General features: G+C 39.4%; 1 protein-coding gene across 1 annotated transcript in view; it reads right to left on the reverse strand.

Annotated features, from left to right (window-relative positions):
• Positions 1 to 3,473: 3,473 nt before the first annotated feature.
• WDR36 (WD repeat domain 36) overlaps positions 3,474 to 15,945 on the reverse strand; it is a 41,305-nt gene continuing 28,833 nt past the window's right edge. Inside the window, exons 19-23 of the mRNA XM_004706586.4 lie at positions 15,520 to 15,665; positions 13,396 to 13,515; positions 13,132 to 13,213; positions 9,942 to 10,129; positions 3,474 to 3,730 (exon numbers count right to left, since the gene is read on the reverse strand). Of these exons, the coding sequence (XP_004706643.1) occupies positions 3,581 to 3,730; positions 9,942 to 10,129; positions 13,132 to 13,213; positions 13,396 to 13,515; positions 15,520 to 15,665 (686 nt within the window). The 3' untranslated portion in view covers positions 3,474 to 3,580. The remainder of the gene's footprint in view (positions 3,731 to 9,941; positions 10,130 to 13,131; positions 13,214 to 13,395; positions 13,516 to 15,519; positions 15,666 to 15,945) is intronic.

A 15,945-nucleotide genomic window follows, 5' to 3' on the forward strand; every position in this document is an offset into this window, starting at 1 on the left:
GTGGTCATGAGTTGTATACTTTTAATGAGAAAACAGGGAGTTATTTGATTGGTTCTCTTAGATAAAGTGGTAAGAAAGATGCTGAGGGCACTGTTCAATCACCTCAAGACTTCAAAATCTCACTTGTGTCCTGAAAGAAAGCCTTCTTATAGTAACTGAACTGATATGGACAAAAACAAAACACAGTCATAAGAACAGCTGAATTACCATGACAAATGAATGATCAAACCTCGAGTGATGTCTAATGTTAAAGGGAGGCTTTAATTGGGAAGAAATTGGACGCTGACACTTGGAATGGGCGCACACGGGCAGATAATCAGGAACATGGGGACATTCTCTCACTGAATTCCATCGAATCACTTCCGTCAATAGTACCACTCCTCTGTCTGAAGAAATTGCCCCGCCTTTGCCTGCTAATTCATGATCAGTGAAACCATTATCCCTTTTACCCACATTTGAAGAAATTAATCCAACTGTGTATGCTGATCTGGACCTGGGGTACTTTCTGGAGCACTGTTTGAAGCAGATGCCTGACAAGGCATTGTTGATTGTCCCCAGGGAACAACCCCATCACCCATTATTGCTTCTACACAAACCACTAGACTTAAGTCCAAGCAAGTCCCCAAAGTGAAGTACACATGGTAACCCAGGGAGGGGTGTGCTACACTCCAAGAGAGCTGCTAGATTTTTTTATTATGTACACACAGAAGCCTGGAGAATCCATGTGGGAATGACTATTAAGGATGTAGGATAATGATACAAGTGACATTCAGTTGGATTAATCTGGGTTTCTTGATGTGGGTCCACTAAACAGACTCTCAATTGGTCCCCTGAGAAATCAGAGAAATCTGGAGTTTGGTTAGTTGGTTATTGCAGCATGAACAGCGACCTCCAATAAATCAAGGTGAACTACCTGACTTGACTGGATGGCTTGTCGAAAAACTTGGGTAACTAGAGTGGATTGATCAGGTTAGGCCCATAGACCCAGAGGACACACCTTTGATCACAGCAGTAACTATAAATTTTGTGCGGGGAACCAGAGTCTTTGAAACTGGGGTGTCAGACTTGACAATGGGGACTGCCCTAACTGGATTAAAACGACTCAATGTAATGGGGCTTATTGGGCCTGTGTCAGTAGGCACCAAATGGCAGCAAGTAATCAACTGAGAGGAGAGTGTGGCTACACTGAAAGAGGTGAATCCAACTAACTCATGGTCAAACAGTCTGACTCCTGAGCTTAAGGCATTGGCTACTTTGGCAGAATATCTTTGGAAATGAAATTGATGGAAAACCTACTAACTATTCACTTAATCTGGACAGGCAGAAGTAATCAGTTACAGAAACAAGGACTGGTCTCTCCTGATATCATGTCCAAAGTATGTGAAACAAAGTCCTTGCTTCTAAGGAACATTCTGGCTGTACTTCTTCCAGGATACATTTGTTTTTTGGGGGGAGTTGTAAGGCTGGAGGTTTCTTGAGAAACTACTGGGATGGAAGGTGGTTGTTGCCAGAAACAATTTGTCTCCAATGTTTTAACAAGTATAAAATGTGTTCATAATTACATGAGTAATTTAAAACTTAAAGAGAAAGCAGTATGGACAGATTGATACATTTTTAGAAAAATATATACCTATCTCTTAGCAATCAATATAGTTAGGTTCCAAAGACCAGGTCGTTGGGCCAACATAGAGGATGACAATACGTGGAAGATGTCTACTTCATTACATAATCGCCAAACCAGAGAATGGCCCAGCTGACAGATGACCTTAATCATCACAGCCACCCTTCTCCTATACGCTGGTTTTCATTATTGTCAGACACAGGACATTATGGACAAAACACAAAGCGCCCATTCCTCACTTACTGACACGGTTATCTTATAAAGGCATTATGTGAAAACTGATAATGAACACATCAGATCACAGAATGGGGACTGACGACATCATTACCTAACTGTTACATGCCAATAACGCCAAACTACTGAGAATCATGGCTCAGCCAAGCCGACACATCGGCAAGCACCTCCACATTCCTTACCGCACAAAGGCTGGGTAATTTCTTATCATAAATATGAAATGTCAGATAGCAATATATTTACAAATAAGGAACAAATTTAGACCCCAAAATTATACTTTGTATTTCTCTCATTCTCTCTCCCTCCATTGCAATTAGACAAAACAGGCACTGAACATTACTTTCCAAAATATAAAACATGTAAAAATAATCTCCAGTAAAAACATTCAACTTCTGTATTCTAAGAAAGTCTAGTTCATGATTTATAAAATATCACTTCAGAGCTCTGAGTATTTACTTCTAGTTATTTACAATCTCTACATAGTACATGGTTTTATTGTCATATTTTTGGAATACAGCATTTGAGAAAGACCATACAGTTTTTAGAGAACTTAAATCATTAACAGTGGTTTTAATGTATTTCTAAAGAAAATTAAAATTAAGTACAAAATCTTAGTTGCTTATTTTACTAATTCTACCTTACACCATTAAATAAAATCCTTCAATATTAAAGACATCCTTGGTCATCTTCACATAAAAACTTCTCCTTTCATAAGATTCTGTGAAACTTTTGACCAAATATTGAACCTGATGGCATTTAATGTTCAAATGCAACAAGCCAGTATTTTGCAAATGACACATTTGAATATGCAAACTAAAAATCAGTTCCAGGGCACTGCTCTTTTACGAATGACTTCTATTCAATTCAGGTATTGCTAAAGTCTTGAGCCATGAATGCAATGATGGTGAAATCCAAGGAAATACCAGAGCTCGGTTCGAAATGGCTGTGAGCCAAGGGCACAGTCAGCAATTTCTTCCCAAATTAAGATTCACCAAAGCAAGAAACACCTTGAAGGTCAACCTTCAAAGGAATGTGGAATTTCCCTTGCCTACTCTAGCTATTTGCTCAAGCTTTTCCTATAGCAATTAGCCTTCAACAACTATTTCCCACATTCCAGATTCAAGGTCAACTCCTTTAGAAGGGCTTGAGGGGAAAGAAGCACTAGGCGACTGACAGAAATTCTGGATCGGTGACTGCGATGCCGGAGGACTTCGCCTGCTCCCCTTCTGCCCCAGGAGAGGCTGGACTGGAAGACCTCTCACCACCTTTCCTTCTCTAGGATGATTCCGCTTTCACCACAGCCTCTGAGGGAGGAAGCATTCCTCTCCTTTACGTCACGAACCCCGTATCTAACATGACGGAGCAGGCATTTTCCATTTAATTGAGCAGTACTGTTCCCTCAACACCCAGCATCTCTTTCAGGTAAGACACTCAGAAAACAAACTGGTAGTGTTCCCAAAGTGATACAAGTAGCTGAGGTGAAGAGACCCAGACAAAAAAATACACACACACACACACACATACACACATATGTATGTTAATTGTTTAAACCTTTAAATGGCAACTTTACTTCAAGGAAGTATTAATATTTAAGGTGAAGAATTACTGACAATAGAGGTGGCATTTATTTTCTCTTCACTTTAATCTTGGAAAATAGATTATGAGCTAAAGGTACCCTAATCGATATTAAAAGTCATTTGTTTATTTAGACCCTTACATTAATTTTTATAATAAAGCACTTTTAATATAATTTAACACACAAATGCTTTGATTGAAGAGTGACTGTAAATGGATCCAGTTTTCTTCCACTTGTGGTAACAACTTTTCCATTTCTTCTAGGAGTACTGGCTCTGAAGGAAGCATTTTTAGATGTAACTGCAAAGAAAAATGACGGTTGAAAAATGAATTTAAGACAATTTAACACTAAATCCATACTCCAGTGTTTCTAGAAGTTTTTCCACCACTCATCTGGTAGCTTGCAAGCAGTTGTGACGTACGACGTAGGCCACTAGCACTATAAACACCAGCAGGGTCACACATGGTAGAGAGGTTTCAACAGAGCTTCCAGAGTAAGAAAGACTAAGAGCGTGGTCCTGGGGAGTTGTTTCTGAAAGAAACTGGCCCCTGGAATCTTACGGCTAACAGCAGAACCTTGTTGGTGGAGTACCAGAAGTTTCTCAGGTTGAAAAGTAATTGAAATACGAATGAGAAAGAGCCACCTCATCAAATGAGAGCCAACCCCAAATGAGAAGGAACGGCTGGAAACAGCCATTAATGATGGCAACATAAATTTTTAAAGAATGAATCTAGGAAAATTGGAGGTTGCCAGAAATGCTATGGAACGTGTCAACACTGATAATCTAGGAATCAGGGAGCTGAAATGGACTGATATTGTCCAGTCGGAACGGGACAACCCTGTGTTAGGCTGGGTGTGAATAACAGACTGAGGAGTCATGGGGACACATTCACTGTCAAAATAACTTTTTAAAATCCAGCCTCAAGTACAACACTGTCAACAAGCTAATACACTGTCAGTATATGATAGTTAACACAACCATTCAAATTGACTAAAAAATCAGTAATACTACAAATGAAGAAACTAAAGATTTTTAACCACTTCTGCAGTTCATGTTGGATCAAGTAGGCAATCAAGATTCACTGTTAATTACTGGTGTTTAGAATGCAAAAATTGGAAACAACAAAGGATCAGCAGTTGGAAAATATGGCCTTGGTGATAAAAAAAACCATGCCGGTAATAGAATTTTGAAAAACCAAGAACTTATTCACTGCAAATACCACTTCTCAAGAACCAAAGTATGATTATACACGAGGACCTCATCAAGGGAATACACAGGCCTCAAGCTGACTTCATCCGTGGGAGAGACTATGGAGCAGCTCAGCATCATCAATCAGAAGAAGGCTGGTCTGACTGGAACAGACAAGCAAGCTCAAGCTGGAGGTGAAGGAAAGAGAAACACCCTACAAGAAGCGCATTACAGCCCGCTTAACCCTCTCTTGAATTTAGAGACCAAATAGTCTGAATCCATGAACTTGGACTGAGGATGAGACAAATTGTAGGATGACAGCAAGGACATCACATATGAGGAAAGCAAAAGGTCATTAAAATGACAGGGGAAAAAAGCTCAAAAAGGGTATCAGAGGGACTCTGAAACGCGCTCTTCAACATGGAATACGAAAGTGAAAGGAAAAAATGATGACCTAAGAGGACTGGACAAACACTTTCACAGGGCAGCCTGAGAGGCTAAAATGTTAGAAGACCTGGCACATTAGAAAATCAGAAAGCATAGAAGACACTTGACATTTCTTGAGCTTAAAAAAAATTAGCTGCAATACTGAAGAATTCTATAGGCAAAATATTGCATAATGCAGGAAGCATCAAAAGAAAATGAAAGGACTAAGCAGTCAATGTATGGACAACAGTTGGTCATTTTTCAAACACTTCAGGAGGTAGCCTATGATCAAGAACTGATGATATTGAAGAAGTCCAAATTATGCTTTAAGGCACTGGTCAAAAATAAGGCTCAGGAATTCATTAAATACCAATTAATAGGTTCCAACAAATGACTGGAATGCTGCAGACACTCATTTACCGTACATACTCAAGTATAAGCCTACTCGAATATCAGCTGAGGCACCTAATTTTATCACAAAAACTGCATTTAAAATGCGCTGAAAAACTCAGCTTTTACACGAGTATACATGGTATCTAGGCCAAACATTTAGAAGACTGCTGGAAAATAAAAGAAATCTAGATCTGTGCCCAGTGCCAAGCAAAGTGATACAATAGTGAGGAAATTATTGAACATCATTACTTTCACACACAAGTCAAATTTTGATGCAGATAGTTGAAGGGAAAAAGACATGGAATAAAGGACATCACTACTGTCAGATGGGTCTTGGCTAAATACAAGGAATTCCAGAAAGATGTTAGTGTTTTATTGCAAAAGCATTCAACTATGTGCATTACAACATATTATGAACTAAGTTCATTTAGAACATGTACAATGGAGCAGCCATTCAAACAAACAGGGAGATACTCCATGGTTTAAAAGCAGGGATTATCTTTTCGCCATACTGATTCAAAAGGTCTACTGCAAGCAAGTCATCCAAGATGCCAGACTATATGTAGGACTCAGAACTGGAGGAAGACTCAACCTATAATACGAAGAAAACCAAAGATAAACTGGACCAGTAAGAAACATAATAAACCGCCCAAAAGACTGAAGTTGTCAAAGGATTTCAATTTTGGGGGATCCACAATCAATGCCCATGGGAGTAGCATTCAAGAAACCAAATGGTGTACTGCATTGGTCAAATCTGTCGCAAAAGACCTCTTTTACAGTCATAAAGCAAAGGTATCACTTTGAGGGCTAAGGTGAAGCCAGACAGAAGCCATGCTATTTGTAGTAGCCTCATCTGCATGTGAAAGCTGGACAATGTAGTTGTTGTTAGGCGCCATGGAGTTGGTTCTGACTCATAGGGACCTTAAGTACAACAGACAGACAGAAGCACTGCCCAGTCCTGTGCCACACTCATGATTGTCTTATGTTCCAAGTCCAGCATGCAGCCACTCTTTGAGGGCCTGCCTCGTTTTCCCTGCTCCTCTACAGTACCACGATGTCCTTCTCCAGGGGCTGGTCTCTCCTGACAACATGTCCAAAATATACGAGATGAAGTCTCGCCATCCTCACCAATAAACACCATTCTGGCTGTACATCTTTTGTCCTTCTGTCAGTTTATGGTACCTTCAATATTCTTCGCTAGCAACATAATTCAAATTCCTCTTCAGTCTGCCTTATTCAATGTTTAACTTTCACATGCACAGTAAATGATGGAAAATGCTATGGCTTAGGTCAGGGGCAACTTAGTCCTCAAATAACACTCTGCCCTTTCAACACTTTAAGGAGGTCTTATGCAGCAGATTTAGCCAATGAAACGCATCATTTAATCTTTTAACTAAGCAAGACGAAATCCTCGACAACTTCCATCTTTCCTTCACCTATCATGGTGTTTGTTATACCTTAGTGCAGTCGCCTTTCCTTCCGTTGAGATGCGATGCACACCAAAGGCTGCAAGTCCTCCTCCTTCTCAGCAAGCAGGGTTCTGTCATCTGCATGCCGCAGGTTGGAGCCTTTCTCAATTACCATGCCCAGTTTATTCTCCATATAACACAACCTCTCTAATCATATGCTCAGCATACAAACGGAGTAATTTAGTATGGCAAAGGATTGCAACCCTGACATTCTAGGAATAAAGAAGATCAAAGAAGGATTGATGCATTTGAATCATGGTGTTCATGAATCAGAGCGGACATACCATTCTATGCCAGAAGAAGAAACAAATTATTGGAGTACACCTGGAATGTTCCAAAGAGGAGCAAAAACTGGGAAGCTTCACCTCATGTGTTTTGGGTGTGTTCCACGGAGAGACTAGTCTTTGGACAAGAACATCACGGCTGGTAAAGGGTCACTAAAAAAGAACTCCAATGAGATGGACTGACACAGTGGTTATACCAAGGGCCCCAGACGTAACGCCACTTGTGAGAATGACCCAGGACTGCGCAGTGTTTTGTCCACTGTACACAGGGTCACTATGGTTCAGAATCCACAATAACAAATACAAGTTTCTACTTTCATACAGCTCGCTGTATGATGATAAATGGCAGGCACTTTGCTGTATTTTCTACATATTTAAATAAATCCATATCCAATGACTAAAATTCTGAGAATTTGGGAAAAGATAAAGTATTTGTGGCATTTCTCTATATGCATACACTAACATTTAAATACCTACCTCAAAAATAAGTATATCATGTAACAGATCATTGTGGATATTAATGGCAAAGATGAAGAATCAATCAATTTTCATTAAAATCTTCATTTTCACCATCAATTACCTCCTTCAACTTACTGAACCACCTATGTGGACCTTGGAGATATAAGTTCTCAAGAGTAATGATCACAAAACGGACCACTTTTATTGTCATAGCACTTAAAATTTCTTCTACCAGTCTAGAGGGAAATATTTTTATGTCATCACTAGAGGACAAAGACATATAATTCAATCTTTTCTTTAAGAACACAAAAAATCTTCTAAAATCTAACTATTTAAAAAAGTCCTGTCCAGGATTATTCACTGGCCATGTGTGGTTATTTAGGCTTAAATTAAATGCAGTTTTTTTGTCACACTAGTCACGTTTGAAGCACTCGCTGGTAAAAATCCAGGACTGCAGTCTTCAGTATGGAAGACAACTCACTGCAAAGACCCAAATCCTTACAAATGAGCCAACAGAGGCCATCCTAGTAAATGGAGCAAAGGTAAGTCAAGAATTTCATTGTGCTTAGACCCACAATCAATGGTCATGGAGCTGCAGTCAAAACATCAAACGACACATCTGCTGCACAGGACCTCTTTAAAGCGCTGAAAAGCAAGGTACTGCTTTTTGAGGAGGAAGATATGCCAGACCCCATTCTGTGATGCTCACCTTCCCGACATGATCACTGAAGGCAAAATGGATGAATAAGCAAATGTGGTGAAGAAAGCTGATGGTGCCCAACTATCAAAAGATATAGTGTCTGGGTCTTAAAGGCTTGGAGATAAACAAGCGGCCATCTAGCTGGGAAGCAACAAAGTCCACATGGAAGAAGCATACCAGTCTGTGTGATCATGAGGTGTCAATGGGATCAGATATCAGAAGACCCAGAACAATCATATCTATGTGAGCGAGGGGTGGGGGTAGTGGGGGATGGGATGGAACAGAATAGAGACCCCCAAACCCATCTATACACTATTGAATATCCCCTCACAGAAGGGTCACAAGGAAGGAACGAGCCAGCCAGGGTACAGTATAGCACCTATGGAACATACAACATTCCTCTAGCTCTTTAATGCTTCCTTCCCCACCAACTATCATGACCCCAATTCTACCTTACGAATCCGAATAGAGCACGTACACAGGTACAGATAAGAATCCAACACAGATAAACCTCTCAGGAGCAATAATGGAAGTAACAATAGCATGAGGGTAGGGGAAGGGGGGAAGGAGAAACCGACCACGACTGACATATAACCGCCCCCCGCCCCCCAGGGGGATGAACAACAAAAATGTGTGTGAAGGGAGACAGTGGTCAGTGTAAGCTACAAAAATAATTTTTAAATTATCAAGGGTTCATGAGGGAGGAAAAAACGAGCTGATATCAAGGGCTCAAGTAGAAAGAAAATGTTTTGAAAAGGATGATGGCAACATATGTACAAATGTGCTTGACACAATGGATGTATGGATTGTTATAAGAGCTGTAAGAGCCCCTTTAAAATGATTTACAACAAAAAAAGATATGCCAGACCCAAGCCATGGTATTTCTATCACCTTATATGCATGTGAGAGTTAGACAATGAAAAGGACAACTGAAGAAAAATCAATGCATTTGAACTATGATGTCAAAGAATATTGAAAGTACTATGGATTGCCAAAAGAACCAACAAGTTTGTCTTGGAAGAAGTACAGCAAGAATGGTGAGACTTCATCTCATGTACTTTGGACATCTTGTCAGGAGAGAGCATCCTTGGAGAAGGGCATCATGCTTGGTAAACGAGAGGGGCACAGACAAAGAGCAAGGCCCTCAAGGAGGTGGAGCGACCATGGATGCAACGATGGGCTCCACAACACTTGTGAGGCTGCAGCAGAACTGGACGGTGTTTCCTGAGTTGTACACAGGGTCGTTCAGTTGGAACTGACTCAATGGCATCTACAGTAGTCACATTTCATGTGCCCAGTGGCCACACATCACTGTATCCTCTTGGACAAGCAAACACAGAACACTTCCATCTTCAAGGAAATTCTACTAAATGCTAAACACTGGGGAGAAATGGGAATAGTGCTGTGACATTAAAGGGATTACAACCAATTATATAAATCAAAATGTATAAGAATTGAATGGAAAACCAATTTCCTCTGTAAACTTTCAGCACCCAAATTACAATAAAAAGTTAAAAAAAATAACATGAAGGCAAAGAAAACCCAGCTTGTCAACAATGGAAAGCATTGTCTTACTTACATAAAACTCACCTTTAGAAACAAAGCAAGGTATGCTTGCGCTAACTCGAAATCACGCTTTCTATCCAACATCACCCCGATCATTTTCAAGAAGCTCTGCATGACTTCTACAGACCCACCAAGGTCGGGAGACAAGCTTCGCAGCTCAGTTTCAATTCCTGATGGGCCCAATTCTTTCAGAAGACTGACAGCAAGCTCATCTGCAATAAGTTCAAAAAATAAATCCATGAATTATCTACAACCATTAGACTTAGGAAACTAGTTTTCAACAATACTTCAAGCAATATATCTTCAGATAGCACAAGGAATTCTTTCCATGAGTTATGCTTTTCATATAGTTGCAAACTCCCCAAATTATTGAAAATTAGTACCCATAATGAAAGCAACACAATAAAAGCACTAAAGTACCAAATATATTTCTAAGTATATTTTCCTTAATTTCTTTTTCTGCTGTTAAAACTAGTAAAGAGAAGAACAAAAGAAACTGGAGATGAAGGGAGACGGCAGTCGGTGTTTGAGATTTGAAAATAATTAACAATCTACAATCAAGGGGCTACAAGGGTTGGGGTGGGGTGGGGTGGGGGGGTGGAAGAGGAGTTGATCCCAATGGCTCAATGGAAAGTAAATGTCTAGAAAAGAACGATGGAATATTTGTACGAATATGTGGGATACAACTGATGTATGGATTGTAACAAAAGTTTTAAGAGCCCCCACTAAAATAATTTTTTTAAAAAAGCTAGTAAAGAAAAGCTGATGGTGCCCAAATATCAAAAGACAAAGTATCTGGGTCTTAAACGCTTGGAGGTAAACAAGTGGCCATCAAGCTGGGAAGCAACAAAGCCAATATGGAAGAAGCACACCAGCCTGTGTGATCACGAGGTGCCGAAGGGATCCATTATCACGCATCAAAGAACAAAAAATCGTATCATTGTGTGCTCACCTCCATGATACGATCGCAGAGGACAAATGGGTGCATAAGCAAATGTGGTGAAGAAAGTTGATGGTACCCAGCTATCAAAAGATATAACGTCTGGGGTCTTAAAGGCTTGAAGGTAAACAAGCAGCCACCTAGCTCAGAAGCAACAAAGCCCACATGGAAGCCTCTGCAATCACGAGGTGTCGAAGGGATCAGGTATCAGGCATCATCAGAACAAAAAATGTTATCATAGTGAATGAGGGGGAAGTGCAGGGTGGAGACCCTTAGCCCATATGTAGGCCACTGGACATCCCCTTACAGAAGGGTATCGGAGAGGAGACAAGCCAGTCAGGGTGCGATGTAGCAACTATGAAAAATACAACTTTCCTCTAGTTCCTAAATGCTTCCTTACCCCCTCATTATCCTGATTCCAATTCTACCTTGAAAATCTGGCTAGAGCAAAGAATGTACACTGGTACAGATAGGAACCAGAAACACAAGGAATCCAGGACGGATGATCCCTTCAGGACCAGTGGTGAGAGTGGTGTTACCGGGAGGGTAGAGGGAGGGTGGGTTGGAAAAGGGGAACCAATGACAAGGATCTACATATAACCTCCTTCCTGGGGGACAGAAAACAGCAAAGTGGGTGAAGGGAGACGTCGGACAGGGCAAGATAGGACAAAATAATAATTTATAAATTATCAAGGGTTCATAAGGGAGGGGGGAGCAGGGAGGGAGGGGAAAAATGAGGAGCTGATGCCAGGGACTTAGGTGGAGAGCAAATGTTTTGAGAATGATGAGGGCAATGAATGTACAAATGTGCTTTACACAACTGATGTTTGTATGGATGGTGATAAGAGTTGTATGAGCCCCTAATAAAACGATTTTTAAAAAATCTAATGCCTATAATAGAAATGTTAATATGCTTGTACACCAAGGAAAATCTTAATAAGATTATAAAAGAACATATCAAACTATTAACAGTGGTTACAACTGAGGATGTGAACGGAGACTATCTTTCATTGTTATAATTTTTTTTGTTTATAAAAAATTGCCACATTAAGAAACAGGAGCACAGAAATAGGAAAAAAGGGCAAAGAGAACACTCCTTAGTCTTACCCATTCTAAAATAACTTCTTTTCCTATAAGTAAGCCTTATTGTTTGTATACATCCTATGAAAACTTGTTCAGTACATTTACAACCATTTTTATATATGAGGCCTTTAAGCGGCAATAATGGCGGTTATGCATTTTGGAAAAAGGGGGCTATCAACATTCAAAAATTTAACAAATTTTACTCTCCATCCCCCAGTCAGACTAGTAATAGTGCTTTACTTATCTATTCCTCATGGAGTAGTGGGTTATAGGTTGGAATGCTAACAAGGTCAACAGTTAAAAACCACCAACTACTCCAAGGGAGAAAGATGAGGCTTCCTACTCCCATTAACAGTTAACAGTCTTGGAACCTGGGGCAATTCCACTGTCCTTTGGGTCATGATGTGTCGGATTTGACTTGATGGCAGTGAGTTTGAGTTTTTCAATTCCTGTGGTGATCCTGATTTTGTGGGGTGGGGTGGGGTGGGGTGGGGAGAGTGGTCATCTTCAAAGACCTCCTAGTATAATTCTTTAATTCTGTAAAGTGGACTCTAGTGATAATGGTAAGAAAGCAAAATTATTTGGATCATAAAACAATGGAATAAGTCCAATTTCCCAGAGGAGTAATCAATTTTTTTTTAAACTGCACACAGTTCTCAATGTTCATCATTAACTACAGATGGTAGCCTTCAAAATTTAGAAATGTTAACATACCCAATAATTTAAAAATATTTTATGTGATAATTTAGGAATATTTGAAAATGACCCAGTAGTATTACAATACTACAAATTGCATTTTTAAATTAAAAACAAAGACTTGCTAATTATCTGCTAGAGAAATGAGACAATGAAAGTTTATACTTATCTCACACCGAGAAAGCCCTCTTTATTATTATTAGTTATTCATTATTCTGATCATTGAATGTTGGTATGTGTGTGCCCATCTTCAAATATCAAGAAATTCACAATTCTGATTCAGAAAGTTATTGAAAGTCCTCAATTATATCATCTGATTTTAATTCCAAACTGTTAGGTCAGTACTAGCTAAAACTACTTCAGATAAGAACTAAAATTTCAATCATTTTAGTTTTATTAACCTCCTCAAAAGAGTAACCAGATGTTTCTTTTACCTACAAGTTTAGTAAGTACAAGCTGAAGATACTTATTAAAATACTTTATAATTTAACTTACATTTATTATTTACCAATCCTTCTTCAAGTTTTAAGTAGAACTCCGTTTTTCGAGCCAAAATTCCAAGGTTAACCACTTTTGACTTAAACAAAAAGAAATATATGTTATTCAAAGAATATAGGGTCAACAAGATGATTTAATGCTATCCTTAATCTATTACCTACCTGCAAAACCAGGTCTTGATATAAACTACAGAGCAGCACATATAAACATATAAAACACATAAAGCACCATCCTTTGATAATCCTCCAGTTGAGCCCTTACCTGCTGGGGATCATTTCCGTGTTCAGGTGCAGCGTATCTGGGCACAAGGCCAGGAACTGTTGGAATAAAAAACGGTGCTGATTTTGGTACTTTAGGTGGTTCCTTTGGTTTATTCTTTTTCTGATTATGAGAAAATGGAAAGTAAAAAAAAAAAAGATTAGTAAGCAACAGTATTAAAAATCTAATTAATAATCTGAAACCCTTTCTGATTGCAATGCTAAAATAAAATGCCACTCTGATCAATGTCAAATATCTTTGACCCAGGACTTCCTGATGTAGACCTGTGTCATGCAAATGCAACAGAACTGTTTGCTCCTAAAAGATATACTGAAATCCTGGCGCCAATATTTGTAAGTACAGAGGTACTTGGGTATCACAAATGGTTGGACTGACTATGACTAATGTAAGGTTGGTGGTACAGTCTCACCCAGCCACACCACAGAAGAAAGGCCTTCCTCCCTCCAGGGGGACACGTAACAGAAACCACAAGGTAGGGAGACAGTGCTAAGATATGAAAAGAATAATAATTTATAATGTATTAAGGGATCACGAGAGTGGGGATGGGGAGGGGGGGGAAAAAGAGGAGCTGATACCAAGAGCTCAATAGAAAGTAAATGTCTAGAAAAGAAGGATGGCAACCTATGTACAAATGTGCTCGATACAATTGATGTTTGGATTGTTGTAAGAGGTGTAAGAGCCCCCCCAAAAAATGATCTTTTAATTAAAAAAAGAATGGCCTGGTAATCTGCCTCTACAATTATATGCAAGAAACCCTATTAAGCAGATCGACTATATAATACATGAGTCTGACCAAGGGTCAGACTGATTCAATGGCAATGGATTCAGTTTTTGTTTTTTCAACTTTTATATTGTGAATTAGGTTAGGGTTTACGGAGCAGATCATCAGTTTTCCATTCATCAACTCATCCTGTTTCCCACTGTCTTGCCCCATGTTTCTATTACTTTCACTCCACCTTCCTCTAGTTCAGTGGTTCTCAACCTGTGGGTTGCAACCCCATTGGGGGTCGAAAGATCCTTTCACAGGGGTAGCCCGAGTCATAACAGTAGCAAAATTAGTTATGAAGTAGCAACGAAAATAATTTTATGGTTGGGGGTCACCATAACATGAGGAACTGTATGAAAGGGTCGTGGCATGAGGAAGGTTGAGACCACTGCTCTAGTTGGAGAGTCACCTGTCACCCAGGTAACACCTATCTATCCTCCAGCCGGTACCTTCCTCTGCCCTCCCTTCCCGCAACATCAAAGTCTGTTTCTTTTAGTGTGGAAATCTTTTGCTTTAAAAACAGTTCTTGTCCATTTGCTTTTCCATTCATGTTAACTTAAGCGTCTGGTCCTGAAACAGAGGTGTAACAATCTCTGCAGTTGGCAAAATAGGCTGTGGGATGACAAATTAACTGAAACCTAATGAAACAAAAGCTTCTTGAAAACATTTCTGGGTTCCCAAATGCCTAGCACTAGAAATACCACAAATTAGTTCTTGTTTGTTCTTGTTTCAGAAACTAAAAGAACAATTTATTCGGTTGGATTTACATTGCATCCACTTTTTAAGGGTTACTAGGTGCTCTTAAATATCCATGTGTATGTTGTACACATGTGCAAATGTCGTAAAAAATATACTAGAATAAATAGCATTCAATGAAATGGGTTCTTGCTACCCACAAAGTTGACAGTTCAAACCCACTAGCTACTCTATGGGAAAAAGACAAGGCTGTTTACTCCAGTAAAAGATGTATAGTCCAAATATGCTTGATAAAATTGTTGTATGGATTGTTATGAGAGCTGTTAAGAGTCATCCCCCCACCCCCAAAATGATCTTTAAAAAAAAAAACAACAGCTAGTGGGTTAGCTGCGGGTAGCAGCCCAGTTTATCCTACAGCACCACCAGGGTTCCTTAAGCTACCACACTCAAGTACTGCATTGAGTTGATTCTTATTCTTATCAACCCTAGGGGATAAGGCTTCCGGGGTATAAATCTTGTGAGAGGAAAGGTGAGAGCCTTTCTGCCAAGGAGAGGGTGGTAGATTCAAACTGCTGACCTAGCAGGTAGCAGCCAAATGTGTAAGCCACGACACCACAAGGCTCCCAAGTATATCACAGTATTACCTTAATAACATCAAGATTAAGGAGGTTTTTCCATCGTGATTCAGGGAGGAGTGACAGAGTCACCAATTGTTCATTCAACTGTTCTGGTGATTCATAAACTATCATTTCATCACTTGGTTCTATGGCTTCTTCTGATAATTCCACATCTAAAACAAAAAAATTTTCAAGCGTATAAATTTATGCAAAATATGAGACTTTTTTATTATATAAGCGATTTCATTTACTCCAGATCCATTGGATTTTACAACACATTCACTTGATAGTCATAAACTCATTTTCTTATTTTCTCATATTAACTATTACTCTCATATGGACTCAAGACATTCCTTCATTAGCCTACTATTTGATCTTATGTCACATCAATTATATTGTGCATAAACTCATGAAGGTACTCTTAAGTACTTATCAATTAAGAAAAACCACTGA

This window comes from Echinops telfairi, unplaced genomic scaffold (genome assembly GCF_000313985.2).
Source record: "Echinops telfairi isolate 266 unplaced genomic scaffold, ASM31398v2 ScPeMD7_7469;HRSCAF=8507_1, whole genome shotgun sequence".
Lineage (NCBI taxonomy): Eukaryota > Metazoa > Chordata > Mammalia > Afrosoricida > Tenrecidae > Echinops > Echinops telfairi.